Here is a 15,332-nt window from a genome sequence, read left to right on the forward strand (position 1 = left end):
TACATTTCTAATTGCACCGTGGAATGGTGTTCAGTCAGTCCGGTTGCTGTAAATGTGGGCGAGAACACACATTGTACCACCCGCATGCTTCCAGTCACCTGGGGCCCTTCTCCAGATGGCGCCAATCTTGATTGTGGAGAAGCAACAGGGAGCCTCTCCCTGTTGCCTCCCCATGACGCCACCTTCCCCTCCACCTCCAAATACATCCTACTCCCTTTCCTTACCACCTCCCTCCCCACTTACTTGCTGGACCGGAGCTCTGTGCTCCGGTCCCAGTGCTCCTCCCCCTCACAGTTGGCATGAAAATGGAAAAGGGACTAAGTCTGCTTTCCTGTGGTGGCAGCAATCTTGTTTCTTTATGTGAGATTGTGCTTGGACAATACGAGTGGACCGCATTTACCGTAAAACAAAAGGTAAACTACAGTGGAGCAAATAGCTTTCACCGCAGTGTCGGGGGCTTACATGGCTGGTAACGGCCCACAGCCATCGCTGAGGGCCTGCCTAGGCTTGGGCTAGCAGGCCGTTAACAGTCATGTACACCCCCTGACGTGGAGGTGATTGCCATAATAATACATGGCAGCCTGCAATATCTGCACAAAGGCTTGGAAATTGTTATCTTGTTACAGGGTAGTTGTGACATCACAACTGACATGTTATAAGAAAATGACTTCACAACTGCTCTGTAATCAATTAGGCCTTAGTTGTGACATCACAATGTTTCCTGCTTGGGCCAGCAGAGAGAATTCCATATGCCACTGCAGTACTTAATTACAGCTTTACATCCCTACCTACAAAAGAACCAAAACGGGAGGCTTGAGCTTCCTATTCTTAGCTCCTAAACAGTGGAATGCTCTCCCTATGACCCTAAGGAATGAGACATCCCACCTTTCCTTCCGCAAGTCACTCAAAACAAAGCTCTTCAACTAGCCCACATCACCAGAAGAGGCCCACACCTATTGTCACCCTGGGATGGTCCTTTAAATTGCTCTGGCTCCCCCTGTAACCATGGAACCATCGAGACTGTAATCTTTGCTCAATATGCATCTGTCAATATAACCAACAACTTTCGTTTAACAGGTTCACTGTAACCCTGGAACCGTTAAACTGTACCTATGCCTCTGTCTATGAATCCATCAACTACCATGTCACAGGTTCACTGTAACCAAGAACCACATACTGACATTCCATTGTTTTTCTTGCTTCATGTTACTAAGTAAGCCTCCTTGTAACAGCGTCACGATACCCCTGGGCCCATTTGCGTGCTTTATAAATGTAAAAAATAAAATAAAATAAAGCCGTGAAAAGCTTTTCAAATTCCTGGCTTGCAGAGTAGTTTCCTGTGACACATTGCAGTAGGTAATTGACAAGGAACTGTTTATGGTAGAATGTTTCATTTGCGCACTGATGGAGTTTAACTCATGTGAGCAGAAATCTGCATGTTATTACTTATTTTAAAGCACAAAATAATTTTTTTTTAATACATTGTATTTTTCTGCAACACATTAGGAGCTGCAGTTTTACTTTTAAAAAAAAAAATCCAGATTCTATATTGATTATATGGATCGGCAGATGAAAGATCTCTTACATATACTAAGCAAGAGACAAGGTAGTAAAGGGAATGACAGTGTGTGGCCATGTATTATAGGGAACAAAATACCCACCATACATAAAAAGGATATTGTAAGTCACCTTGGAGTTCCGTGAGCTTATAAAGGAACCCGGCCTTCAGCCTTCTTCCTCTCTTTGGTCACCCCTCAGTGAATTCAGTATCCTTAGAATGTACGGTAAGGGGTACCTTATGCTATATATTACAGGCTAGTAGTGACGTCACTGCTGACCCCTAATAAGAACATAGCATCACTATTGCTCTGTAATCGGCTATTATGCTTCAGTTGTGACGCTGCTTATGCCAGCACAGAGCCGCGTTCCATCTGGCAAGACAGCACTTAATTAAAGCTACGAGAAGCTTTACAATTGCCTTTCCTGTAAAATATCCTTCTGTGGCACTTTACTGCAGGCTAATGTATGAAATGCTGTACTTGTTAAAAAACGATATTGCATTGGCACCCATGCTTGTAAGTCAGCAAACGCGGCTGCCAACGACACGAGCGATGCTTAAGCAATTATAGTACAATAAATCAGGAGAGATTCCCAACTTAACGCTGCGTTTCCTCCCCGCACGCCTCAGGCCATCACTACGGGGGGCGTGACTTACCGAGAGCAGCCCTGGCACAAGGAGTGCTTCGTGTGCACCGGATGCAAGAAGCAGTTGTCCGGACAACGTTTCACCTCCCGCGACGAATTTGCCTACTGCCTTAACTGCTTCTGCAACCTCTATGCCAAGAAATGTGCCGGCTGCACCAACCCCATCAGCGGTAAGTATGCGTCGCTCCTCTGCCAACTCGCGGGTGTGGCGAGGGGCGAGTCATGGCGTGTGCATGGATTCAAGAGTGACTTTGAAAACGAGCGGGCGGGCGTCAACGCTGCCTTCTGTCTTGTTCATGCAGCACAATGCATCCCACGGCTTCATTATATCGTGTTTCATTGTATTGCTGTTGCTTCAGGGTTATGTTTCCTACCGGTGTTTCATGTGTTGTTTCAGCCTCTAAACCTCCATTGCCACGTCATGAGTAGGGGGTACGTTGTATAAATACAAGCATGAGCATTGTGTGTAAGAATAAAAGCATGTTTCCTCTGCAATACCAGGGTGTATGCACCACACGCAGAGGGTAGGAATGTGCCTTGTGCCTCCAGTGGCTCTAGATAATGGGCCTCATAAGTTTGCCGGTCCGGGAACTACGGTACCAGTAAGCATGCCGGTACCGTAGTGCCCGGACCGGCAAACTACGAGTTGTGCTCACGGGTGCCTTTCGGCCCGCCACCCGCGAGCACAGCATGTCGGATGCACAGGCACCGTTACAACCTCCCCTTTCCCATTCAGGCCGAACGGGGAGCATCTTTTTTCCGGCGCCCACGAATTGACAATTACCGGGTCGGGTGGGGCCACAAAGCCCCGGTAATTGCCCATTCGTGGGCGCCGGAAAATATTGCAAGTTTTACCAGCAAGGCTACCGCTAAACTTGTAATGAGGCCCAAGTAGCAGAGGTACTTTTGAACCACTCGTAGAGGACTGCACTTCCACTCTAACTGCATACGACCTACACACCGAACATAAACACCAGTGCACATCCAAGGAACTGAGTCTTACCCTTACCGTTACAAAAGCACGCAAGATACAATGGCAGTTTCTCCTGGTTCTGAATCTATCCTATCCCTACGAGCACACCACACCCTCTTTTCTTGCACAGCCACGTGAGTGCCTGGAGACTGCCCGGGTGGTAGCGGTGTGCAAAGTATAGATGTAAGAACATTTGCACCTGTTTTTGGCCATCCTCCCAGCCCTCCACACATTTCCTATTGGCCGTTTCTGCTGTCACTCTCACGAAAACAGCCCCAGATCCCATTGTTTCCATCAAAGAGTGCCAGCAGAATGGGGCAATGATGACATAGCCAAGAGACCTCTAATGCCTGCCCTGACCTGCTGAATGCCCAATGGGATAGTAGAGGGTCGTGATTAATACATGTTTATGAACACTTATAAAGTGATTTTGAGGCCTCTTCAAGAGGCGTGTGGGGCCTTCCTTCCCCCGCAGATGCCTAAAAAGAATCCGTCAAGTGCTGATAAACATTTAGTTGACATTTTGCTCGAGTGCACGGAAATAGAAGAAATATTATTTGTAGGAGCGCGATCAACATTGGAAAAAAATATGTTTTCGGCCCAGCAGTGCAAGAAGCAGGCCTCTGCCACCACCAAAGCCAGTTTCCCGGTATGTGTCTGGGCGAGATGCACCATGGGTCTGCCTCGGTACTGTCACCTGTAATTTGCCCAGTTACTTGCACCATTTGGAGTGTGCAGGTGCAGCCGCTTGCCCATTTGCTCAGCGAGACTTCACAGGACAGTGCTAGCAACAGCTTGTGCATGGCGGGAGCACCTGGACATATCACACTGCCTGGCATATGCCTATACAGAAGCCAAAACTCCCAATCTATTGGCTTTGCCACTGCTTGTTTGTGTAAAGGCTGCAAGCCAGATGATAGTAGGCCATTTTCATGGTGTACCATACCCCTTATTGAAAATTAGAAGCTAATTTGTTTTTAAAAATTAATGTGTCACAGTGCAAACTGTCATAACGAATAAGAATAACCGCCCCAAAAATTACATTTCTCTCACACTATGAAGTGTTCGAATGCTAGGGCATTAACTCGGACATTGTCCTTTATCGATGGACACATTAGGTGACAAGACACCATTTGACCCCAGGGCTATCCAACTGAGGAAAACAGAACGACTCGGGGAGGTTGACAGGCACAAGCCTCTCTGGGGAACCGAACCCTAGGGAATTTCAGTTATGACCGGGCAGGGGTGGACTGGGAACCAGAAGAGGCCCTGGAAATAATTACTGAGAACCAAAAGAGGCCCTGGAAATAATTGCTGGGAACCAAAAGAGGCCCTGGAAATAATTGCTGGGAACCAAAAGAGGCCATGGAAATAATTGCTGGGAACCAAAAGAGGCCATGGAAATAATTGCTGGGAACCAAAAGAGGCCCTGTAAATAATTGCTGGGAACCAAAAGAGGCCCTGGATATAATTGCTGTGAACCAAAAGAGGCCCTGGAAATAATGTTTAAAGTGGCCCCATATTACGCATTTTCAGCAAGCGCCCAACACTTTTCCTACGAGAACACTTGGAAATACTAAACAAAAGAGGCCGAAGGGTGGAGAGGCCCACCAGGAAATCTCTAGAGTGCCCTATGGGCCAGTCCACCCCTGCTGACGGGCCTTAATCGGGGGAAAACGATCTTACAAACCAACAGCACCAAGTCCACTCCCGGTGCTACTACTTTAAACCAAAGTGTTCCCTCATAGTCCCATGTGCCTTCATCACATGCCAGAACAGCTGTGCATCCCGGCGTTCAGCTCAACATGTACAGCCTCACATGGCTGCGTACAACCTCGTAGAGAAGAGATTCTTTTACATGGCCACATTCAACTTCTCATGTACAGTATTTATTTGTATTCACATATTTGTATGGTCCTTACTGGGCCCAGAGGGTCTCCGAGCGCCTTACAGGTTCAAAGGTTGGAAAGGGCAGAGGTGAAACGGAATTTACAGAATGTTTTTGGGACAGGATCGAACAATTAGGACAGGCAATGGGCAGCAGGAGAGACAGAAGGGGTGTGGTTATGTGTGGGGAAACAGGTATGTTTTGAGGGTCTTTCTGAAAGTGGGGATGGACAGTTCGATACTCGCATGCATAGGGTCAGCTTCATATGCCCACGCATGGACACATGTGCCCAGTTACGTGCTGGACGCCCATATACTGCAGTGCCCAGGTAAGCACATATTATTATGCCAGTTTCAGCATTGCTCCCAGAAAAGTGGCATGCTCGTTTGCACACTGCCATGCTGGGAGAGCACAGGCAGCAGCAGTGCCAACATTTCCCCCATTCGCCTAGCCAAAGCCTGAGCATTAGTGCCAGCGTACTTCCCTAACGGAATAGGTTCAGCAAAGATGGCGGCAGTGCCAGCTTCCCTCACACTAGAGGTCCAATACAACCAGCAACAGTTCCAGCTTTTCTCCAATGGAACAGTTACAGCGCAGGCAGCAACAGCTTAACTCCTACAACCAGCCACCCACAGGCAGCGGCAGGCCCAGCCCAGCTTTCCACTCATCACCAGCAACAACAGGGCAAGTTTCCCCTCTCACACCGCAGGTGCATCACATGTTGCAGCAGTGAAAGCGCCACTCACTCAATGTCTGCAGCACAAGGAGCAGTAATGCAAACGCCCATCGAATGACAGGCGTAGCATCAATGCAAAATCCCCACCCATAGAAGAGATAAAGCACATGCAGGGCGGCAGTGCGAAGGTCCCTCAGAAAGGTCCGCCATGGGCAGCAGGAGTGCAAGCTTCACTACCATAGAGCATGTATATCCGAGGCAGCAGTGGAACAGCCCTGGCCCTAACATATACCATCTATACTACAGGTAGCAGAGGTTCAGGCTTCCCTCACACAGCACAGCCAGCACAGGTAGCAACAGTGAAAGCTTAACTCCCACGCAACAGCTACAGCACAGACAGTAGCCCTGCAAGCGTACCTTCCATTTAACATGTACAGCATAGGTAGCAGCCCTGAAAGCTGGCCCTCCACAGAATCCGTCACTTGGCCCCCAAAATGCCGCGTGCTGGATTCCGGCCACCATGCTGATTGCTACCACTGGAGCTGTACCATGTGCTGCACATGGAAGTCTGTTTGCTATTTCTTCTTTGCAAACATAGAAAAGGGACTTACTCTCTCACTAACTCATCACAGCAGCCAGCATGTCGGGCGGGCATCCAATTGAGCACCCTCTGCTGCCCCTGGAGAATCACCCTTCCAATTCCATGCTCCCAAACTATGAAACAAGTGTGCACTGCACAGGACACTTTTTCGCCCTCTTCCTAACGTACACCTACTCTTCAGTATGATGGGCCAAGCGAGTCTGTTTATGGCCAATACTATTTAAATGGGTAAAGTAATATTCTCACCTCTCTGCGACTTTCCAAAGAGGGGTTGATAAATGTGAATGCATTTGACAGAGAGGCAGCACCGTTGCAGGTTTTTCTGTGTTAGGATCACAAACGTTGACTGGGACCGTCTATCCATTTTGAAATCATACACCTGTCATTCACTGCCCATCACTATGTTCTAAGCTATTGTAACATATCCTCTTCTAATAGGCCAGTTCTCTTTAATAACAGCAGTAACTTGGTACTCATTTGATTGACTGCAGAGGGATGAAATGTGGGGAAAGCTCAGCTACAATTAAAAACATTAAACATAAACAAGCAGGTTTCACTTAGTTATCTACAAATGTCCACAGATCTCTATAGACCCATACGTGTGTAATTGGCCCTTTGAAATGAACCCACCTAACCAACAGAAGTGCATATTTTCACATCTGGCACACAATAGTGATCTGCATGCTAATTAACTTCTGAATACGACAATCTAAACTTTACTAACGCGAGTAACGCTGACCAACCACTATCCACATTTCTCACCTATCAGACTTCATTAACACACCCATGTTTCAAATATATGCAGTGCTGGACATGAACAAAATGTACTGGTGGAACCCTCTCATCCTTGGAGGGGTGGGGCCAAAGGGTGTGGGCCCAGGCCATGTCATGCAATATAGTATCTCTTCATAGAACCCAATCCTGCCAATTTGCATAAAAGCAAAGAGCATTGTGGGAACATAAGCATTTCCACAATTTTAAATTTGAAACATGTCTAGTGATTCAGTAAGAAACACTTTTGCGCGAATAATGGATGTTGGGCTCTGCAGTTTTAATTGGTCATCCTACTCACCCTGAGAAAACAATGTCTGTGCATTGCAGGAAATATTTACCAGTTTGGACAGCTACAACAAGTATGTGAAGCTTTGGCTGTTTCTGTATTCAGTTTCCTGTGCCGAGTTTACTGAAAGGGTCTGTTTTTTGAACTGTGGATTGCTCATGCATGTGATAACTCAGCTTTCAGGAAGGATCCTGTTCTGAAGATGAGTTATCAGAAGCAACCTGTGCTTCAACGAACAGACACCTTTCAGAAGGTGTGTACTTCGATGAGTAGACACCTTTCAGAAGGTGTGTACTTCGATGAGTAGGCAGCTTTCAGAAGGCGCACCGGCAGGAATTTTCTTCCCGGAGCGCCGCTCTGTCTTGTTCCAGCCCATTTTCTGCACTGCAGATTGATCCTCCCACTTGAGATGCGACCACGAAGGAGGTTTTTACATGGTCCTTTTATTTATAGTCTTAAAGGCGCACTGTAACTGAAGCTTTCTGATAAACCTACCTGGTTTTCTATTCCTCATTGACACATGCATGCAGCAAGTTGACGATGTGACTAAAACGAAGTGCCCCACAAAAATGAAACACGTCAAAGAAATAGACTAGTTATAAGGAAACGGGTTTACTTAGTTAATTAGTTTCATAATTTGTCCACGTTCCACCAGTTTGGTAGAGTAAAGGGAGGCTTGTCGGGTTTTGGAATTGAGATGCTAATGTAAAATCTCACCTCTTTACCAAAACACTCCACAATCATTTGTGCCTGCCCCTCTCTGTGCTATTTATTAAGTAATTAGCAAAAAGTACCCGTACTACGCTGGGGTTCTGTAGACAGACATGATAACACTCATCAATAGTTGAAAATCAATGACCATGTAGGTCGCTGTTCCGAATCGCTTATCGCTTGATGTGATTTGCAATCTGAAGTAAACTGCACTGAAAAAGGGCGCTTGTGGCTGGCTGACATACCCCGGACTAGACGTGGAGGGAAGGCGAGAGTTAGAGTGCTGCAGCATACTGGCATCTTCTGTGCGCTCTCCCCACCTATAGCCTCACCCTGGCACAGTGCAGTGTGTTGTGGTGCAAATGTGTCCTAGGGTCTTGAAACGTGGTTTTGGGACCTCAAGTTTTTTTCCTCATTCCGAGACTGGTACTTCTACGACCAGGTTTAACAAGATTGGCGTTAAGAGATAATATTTGCGCTCAAAAATCCATATTCATTTGATTAACCATATATCCAAGACAAGGTTTTTTGATCTCCAATATCAAAATATGTTTAATCTGTGTTTTTCTAAGAACAGAGACAGCTGATACGTGTTTTGACCAACCCGGTCATTCTCAAAGCTGTTGAGATATCATCCCTTTTCACAATGTTCCAAAACAATTGAGGTTAAGCACAACAGTGCAAAAACAAAGTCAAAATAATATGATATGAAGATAAGCAATGTAGAAAAATGTCCACATACCACACATGATGTTGCACACGGAGGAAACCTGCAACATGGATCAGAAATTAAAAGAGGAAATAAGATACATTCAAAAGGTTGAGCATACAATTTGTCAAATCTTAAAAATAACAAACAAATCCTGTTGTTTTATGCTTGGGAAAACATTACAGAGCAATCAGAGGTGTGCATCGAGTGCCCAATACTCATTAGTTTGAGCATTCAGTGTGCCGCAAAACCGATCCAACCCTGTGCAAATGTAAGTGCCCAGAGTTGGCATAAAGATGTTAAAAATGTTAGGTTGAGTGTAAGAATCCTCTACGTGTATGATTGCTGACTATTTAACCATAGAAAATGTGTATATATTCCCCGCTACACCGAAAAAGTGGAGTTAAGTTTGCAGAAAGAAATGCTGTAACTATTAATCAGAGGCTTACCCCAAACTGGAACTTGTTCTTATGGAGTCTAGAGATTAAGTAAAAGGGTTCTGTTAATTCCCCCTCATAAAAGATGTTATAATGTTCCCAAAAATTGCGTAATGCACTTACTTACTTTTGTAATAAGTCAGTAAATTATAGCTTGTGATAGGTGTGGTTCGCACGTTATTTGGATTTGTTTCCAACAACTTCTATTCAATCGTCCTGTAAAATTTATTGAAAAACATAATTAATGATGCAAGTCCGCTGTTGATCAAATTCTTCCTTAATGTGTGTACAATGAGAGTTATGCACATCCCCTTACTACTGCTGTTTGTAACAGCTTTGTGATCCATATAACTCTAAAAACTATCGTTAACCTAAATTCCAATAGCTGTAATACCGTGTGGTGAAGCAAATGCTAATTACCTGGTCTAGCAATCCTTTTGTTAGGGGTTACTTGATAGGGTCAGATCCCAGTACTAATCTCTGCCACCGGTGGTGTGCGTCTACAATGGACAGTACTAACAACTAGACTGATTATATTCGATCTCCATTTAGAAAAGACGTCATTACATAATGACGTCACATGTAGTATTGCGTGTGACGCCATTATGTAAACAAGAGACATCATTGCACGAGTCTATGGTGCATAAATTGCAGTATTCATGTGTTGTCGCAATGATATTCCTGAATGTAACTTTTGAATTTACAATTGTCTGACTTATATAAGTAAATAGATGTCACCTCAAAAATTTTCCACGAAGCTAAAGGTCATAAGTTAGCTCTATTTGATCTCTGTTAGAAAAGCCGTCATTGCGTGATGACGTCACATGTCATATTGCGTGTGACGTCATTACATAAACATGTGACGTCATTGAACAAATCTAGAATGCATATATTGCAGTATTTAGATATTATCATGGTAATATTCTTGAATGTGACTTGTGGATTAATACTTATTTGAGTTTTGTAAGTAAATAAATGTAACCTACAATGTTTTCGAAACAAAAAATGTATGCCATCAGTTTGTCCAACAAAGGCTGTGGATAATCTCCAATTGTGAATTCATATCTAATACCAGGGTTGAACCAATGATGCTTGCACACTGAAAAATAATTGTTATTTAATTTACATAAACCATTAAATATATACCAAAAAAATTGATATGCATATACTGACATTCATAAAAAAACATACATCTCATGGTCTGTGTTAAGACCAAGCTCTGTGGACCGTAAAGAGCAAATAAGTTTGGATTCCATTTGACGCAGTCGCATCTGCATATTGCCTCCCCCTTTGCCCTTCTTCACTTTCATTAATCCCACGAAACGAAGATCTTCATGGTTACTCATCTGATGTTCCACTTGCCAATTTATGGCCAATGGTAATATTGGATCAGTATTGCTGAGACTGGCTATGTGTTCCCATATGCGTATCCGTAGCTGCCTGATGGTACTGCCAATATAGGTTTTCCCACATACACATCCAATAGCGTATATTACAAAACATGTTTTACAGTTAATAAACTCAGTCATTTTGATTTGCTTTCCTGAGTAATCTTTACATGTTAGTCAATTATCTAACAGTATATTATATGAAGGGAAACCCAATAGTACCACCACAGTGGTAGCTCTACCTTATATTGGGGCTTAAATCTCAAAGACACAAGAGGTAGTTAGCTAATATCAGCAGTCACAGTTAATGCACATTAAATCAAAACTGTTTAGTGATAAAAAGGATTCATTTATTCAAGATTATGCATTGTTTAAAAAGCGAGAAACATAAAACATATCTGTTATCGCACAACATATTAAATGTTTAAAACTGTCTTAAAACAGACAATTAACTCGTGACACCAATACCTAAATCTAATAAGGTGATATGTATACTGAAAACATGAATTCAATGTTAACTATTAAAGAGGCTATTGCCATCTTAGAATAGTTAGGGCCCTTTTAATGAGCTATCTATATAACCCTGGTTATTTCATGCCAGGTAGAAGTACTCGACATGTTTCTGTTCTCCAAGGTAGTTGTGGGAACATTCTTCAGGAGGTATGTCACTATCTCTTTAGAGTAGAGTTACAATAAAAACAAGTAGCTTCAAATTGCTAATAAGCTTACTTCTTTTCTTTCTTGTTTCTATATCAACAGATACAGCTATCCTTACCTCTATCAATCCGCTCTATTCCTACCCTCTCCTCATTCCGCACATCCCTTAAATCTCTACTTCACCATCACCCGCCATGAAACCCTTCCCCATCTTGATCCCCCCCTTCCTTGATCTTTTCCCCATGACCATCTCTCTACCCTCCCCCATCCACCCCATTATCACCCTTTTACCCCCTTCCATTTTCCCTCCTCCTTCTCCTCCTCACCCCTCCCTCTCACTTCTACTGCACTACTCTTCCTCTTCCCTTCAGTTTAATTGCTCTACTTACTGATTAACAATTGTAAATTGCTTCTACTGTTATAATGTTATATGTATCTAGTTGTTAAAATGTACAGCGTTTTGGAGTAAAGCGCTACATAAACATAATAAATACAAATACAAATATGTGCAGATAGACGTTTTTCATTGCCAACAAGAGTTAAAACCGTCATCAATTTGAAGCTACTTGTTTTTATTGTAACTTGGAGAACATCTTTAAATTGGGACTATTTACTTGGGACTGCTTTCTTTGGGCCTCACATGTGTGGGTGCACCTACCGAGGCACAAAAGGAAAAGGATAACCCACTGGTAACCCCAAGTGTTTCGGCACAGCACATTTTGTTCATGTGGGCAACCTACAGATTTGGGCCTACGGTGTGGAAGTCAGCAAGGAAAACAGGGAACCCCATGCATTTCCCAAATGAGGACACCCATGGGAATCCACAGAGGTCAAATCGGCCCAGAATTTATTACCCAGAACCCCCGGCAAAGACCCACATGGGAGATGGGTGCCCAAGGCCAGGGATATTACCGCCGACTTTGCTGGAGCTCTGGCTGCCCTGCATTACAGCTTCTCCCCACCAGGTAGTCCCAGCAGTGTGCCACTACCTCCCTGAAGGGAAAAGCCGTAATGCAGCCCAGCCGCAACTCCAGGACGGTTGGAGGTGATGTCCCTGGCCTTGGACATCCATGTACCCTGTGGGTATACCGTCCCCTAAGCACAGCGCAGCTCCAGGGAGCCCCGGCAGGATCCCCATTCCTCCCCCGAGGTGACATCTGTAACATAGGACAGTCAGAGATGGAACCTGAGCTTGCAGAATGGACTGCCCACACGGGAGGCATCCGCTCCCAGGGAAACACCAATGTTCTGCTGGCACGGTGGGCATTTTGTGGCCTGCCCCTGCAATTGTGTCCCAGCCCACCAAAATATCTGCCCAGACGGCCCATTCCTACCCACACCACCAACAATCCAGCCCCAGTCTCACCCACCCCACTGACAGTGGGCCCTAACCATAGAAAAGTAAAAAACAGTCCTCACATAACATTGCAGCTGCTCGCGTATAAGAAGCTGTAAACAAAACAAAAAACATTTGTTACCTATGGTCACCCCAGCAAAAACAAATCTACACTCATACTTTCCAAGCATGCCTCCCTTGCATGCCATCCCTGGTGGTCTACTGAAACTCACTCCCCCCAGTGAAAACACAATTGCCCCTTCCTACGGGCAGATATCTGCCCCCGAGAGGGCTGCATGAGGTGCCCCCCACACTCCATTTTGGGTGGGGGGAGAAGCCCACCCCAAAAAGTCAGACAGGCCCCCCCCAATGGATGGGGCAGTAGGGATTGGGCACCCAGGGCCTGAGTGGCACACCAATGTGCCCCTCTGCACCAAGGCAAGTTTGGTAAACATTGAAAATGGCAGGCTGCACTTTAGGGGGTGCTGAGATAAACCCTACACCGCCGGGGAATTTTGTAATGTGAAGGAGGTGCACCTCTCCACCCCCACCCCAATTGGATGGGTGGCGCATCTCATGTAGCCCTCCCTGGGGGCAGAAAAGGGGGGCTCTCCTGCACTCCTCCCTGGGCTCAGGTGTCCCTTCCTAGGACCAGATATCTTCCCCCAGGGAGGGCTGCATGACATGGCCCCCACTCCATTGTGGGTGGGGGTAGAGGGGGTCACCACCCATTCCCATTAGAACATTCCCTGTTGGTTTGGGGTGCCCCACAGCCCCCTAAAATGCAGTCTACCATTTTCACTTTTTTCCTTTGGTAACCCAAATCCACTTAGCGCAGATGGGCCCAATTGTGTGCCAATCTGGCCTCAGGGTGCACAAATCTTACTACCCCACCCACTAGGGGGCCTGTCCCACAATTATTGGTGGCCCTCTCCCCCCTCACCCAAAATGGGTGGTGGGGGCACCTCATGCAGGCCTCCCTGGGCCTCCTACAAACTGCTGCGTGAGGTACACCCCTGTTACGCTCACCTGGTATCCACGGGGACGCCACTCAGCCCTGGTTGGATGATATGCACCTCTAACCCTCTCCCTGATCCTGGGGGGTGCCTCCGATGGAAGTTTGAGTCTGAAATACATGAGGGCTGGATTCAAGACTGGGCCGTCTCTGGTAGGGTCTCTTCCCACCTCCCTTGGATTCAAACCTTCCCTTTGGCCCTCTCCTCACTTTGTTTCTGTAGAGGGCGTGCTCTCCGTCCTGCTCTTTGTGGCAGGGGTGCGTAGTTTCGTGTGGGCGTGGGCGACCAAGTTACTTCACTGGTGCGAGCCCTTTCAAGTGTCTTTAAGGTAGGTCTTGCTGCCTTGCAGTCTTTGTATTCAATACTGTTCTTGCCTTCCTTCCTATTGTGGTTAATGTCTTTTATCTTCTCTTTATGTGTGCAAGAGATTTGACATTTTCTTGCAGGCTGGGTCGAGCACCTGCCAGTAATCGATGGCGCAGTGTGCGCGGTGCTGTCCAGTAAGTAATGGGCAATGCGCGGTGCTGTTCACCTTGTATATGCTAACCTGTGTCTTTCTCCTTCTTCTGCAGGCCGCAATGTTCTTTACCGGTGGACGTGATGTTCCGGAACGCTGCTAGCCAAGAGGTGACTAACCAGGTGAGAATCGTGTAATGTCCGTTGTTCGTGTAAAGCCGTTAGTATGCGTTCACTAATGCTGTTCTTCTCTCTCTTCTTTTCAGGTCGCTTTGTTCCAGAAAGCATGCGGTGCCCAGAAGATGTCGTTCGCTGGATCGACTGTCCCCAGGTAAGCAGAATCAGGAGTGATTCAGCTGAAGACAAGATGCTGTTCACAGGTAAGATTGCTATAACGATGTTCCTCTTCCTCTCTGCAGGCTCGCTGTCCCAAGGATTACTGGTATCAAGGACACTGGAGACCGGACTGGACACAGTGAGCGATACGCTGCAACCTGCAGAATAACGCAAAGCGTGTTCCTCTGCTTGGGTGTGGTTTAAATAGCCTTCCATTAAAGTAGTCCAGGTAAAGTAGTCCCAGGCCAACCACACCCAAAACACTATACCGCATAGCTCAGTTCTTGGGAACTGGGCTAAGTGAGTGCCCCCATCTTTACTGCAGGCCCAAAGAAAGCAGTCCCAAGTAAAAAGTCCCAATTTAAAGATGTTCTCCATAATGAATATGAGCCTGGCGCCAAAGGCGCCAGGACTGTCTCCAAGAGAGTCTCGGATGAGGTTGTAAGGCCTTTGAGGCCATAATGGAACCCCGAAACCCAGCCCTACCTGGCAGGCTGACTTGCCAGTGGGGGTCTGGTGTAAGGGTCATGATAACCCCCCTTCCATTTGGGGTGGGGGGGAGAGGGCCACCAAAAACTGTGGGACAGGCCCCCCAGTGGGTGGGGCAGTAAGGTTTGGGCACCCTGGGGCCAGATTGGCACACCAATGTGCCCCTCTGCGCCAAGGCAAGTTTGGTAAACAAAGAAAAAAATTGAAAATGGTACACTACACTTTAGGGCGGGCTGAACATCACCCTAAACCTCTAGGGAATTTTCCAATGTAAAGGGGGGTGGCACTCTCCCTCCCACACCAAATGAAAGGGGTTGCTATCTCAATCAGCCCTCCCTTGGGACAGATAAGAGGGGGGCTTCTCATGCAGCCCTCCCTGGGGTCAGATGCCCCT

The 15,332-nt window shown here is 46.1% G+C and overlaps 1 protein-coding gene across 4 annotated transcripts in view; it reads left to right on the forward strand.

The window, feature by feature from the left end:
• Window positions 1–15,332, forward strand: part of FHL2 (four and a half LIM domains 2) — a 477,249-nt gene that overhangs the window by 411,372 nt on the left and 50,545 nt on the right. For all 4 annotated transcript variants that reach the window (XM_069636912.1, XM_069636913.1, XM_069636911.1 and 1 more), the window contains one exon: window positions 2,189–2,375. In XM_069636912.1, the coding sequence (XP_069493013.1) occupies window positions 2,189–2,375 (187 nt within the window). The remainder of the gene's footprint in view (window positions 1–2,188; window positions 2,376–15,332) is intronic.

The sequence above is a fragment of the Ambystoma mexicanum genome, chromosome 7p (assembly GCF_040938575.1).
Source record: "Ambystoma mexicanum isolate Mex_15411 chromosome 7p, UKY_AmexF1_1, whole genome shotgun sequence".
Lineage (NCBI taxonomy): Eukaryota > Metazoa > Chordata > Amphibia > Caudata > Ambystomatidae > Ambystoma > Ambystoma mexicanum.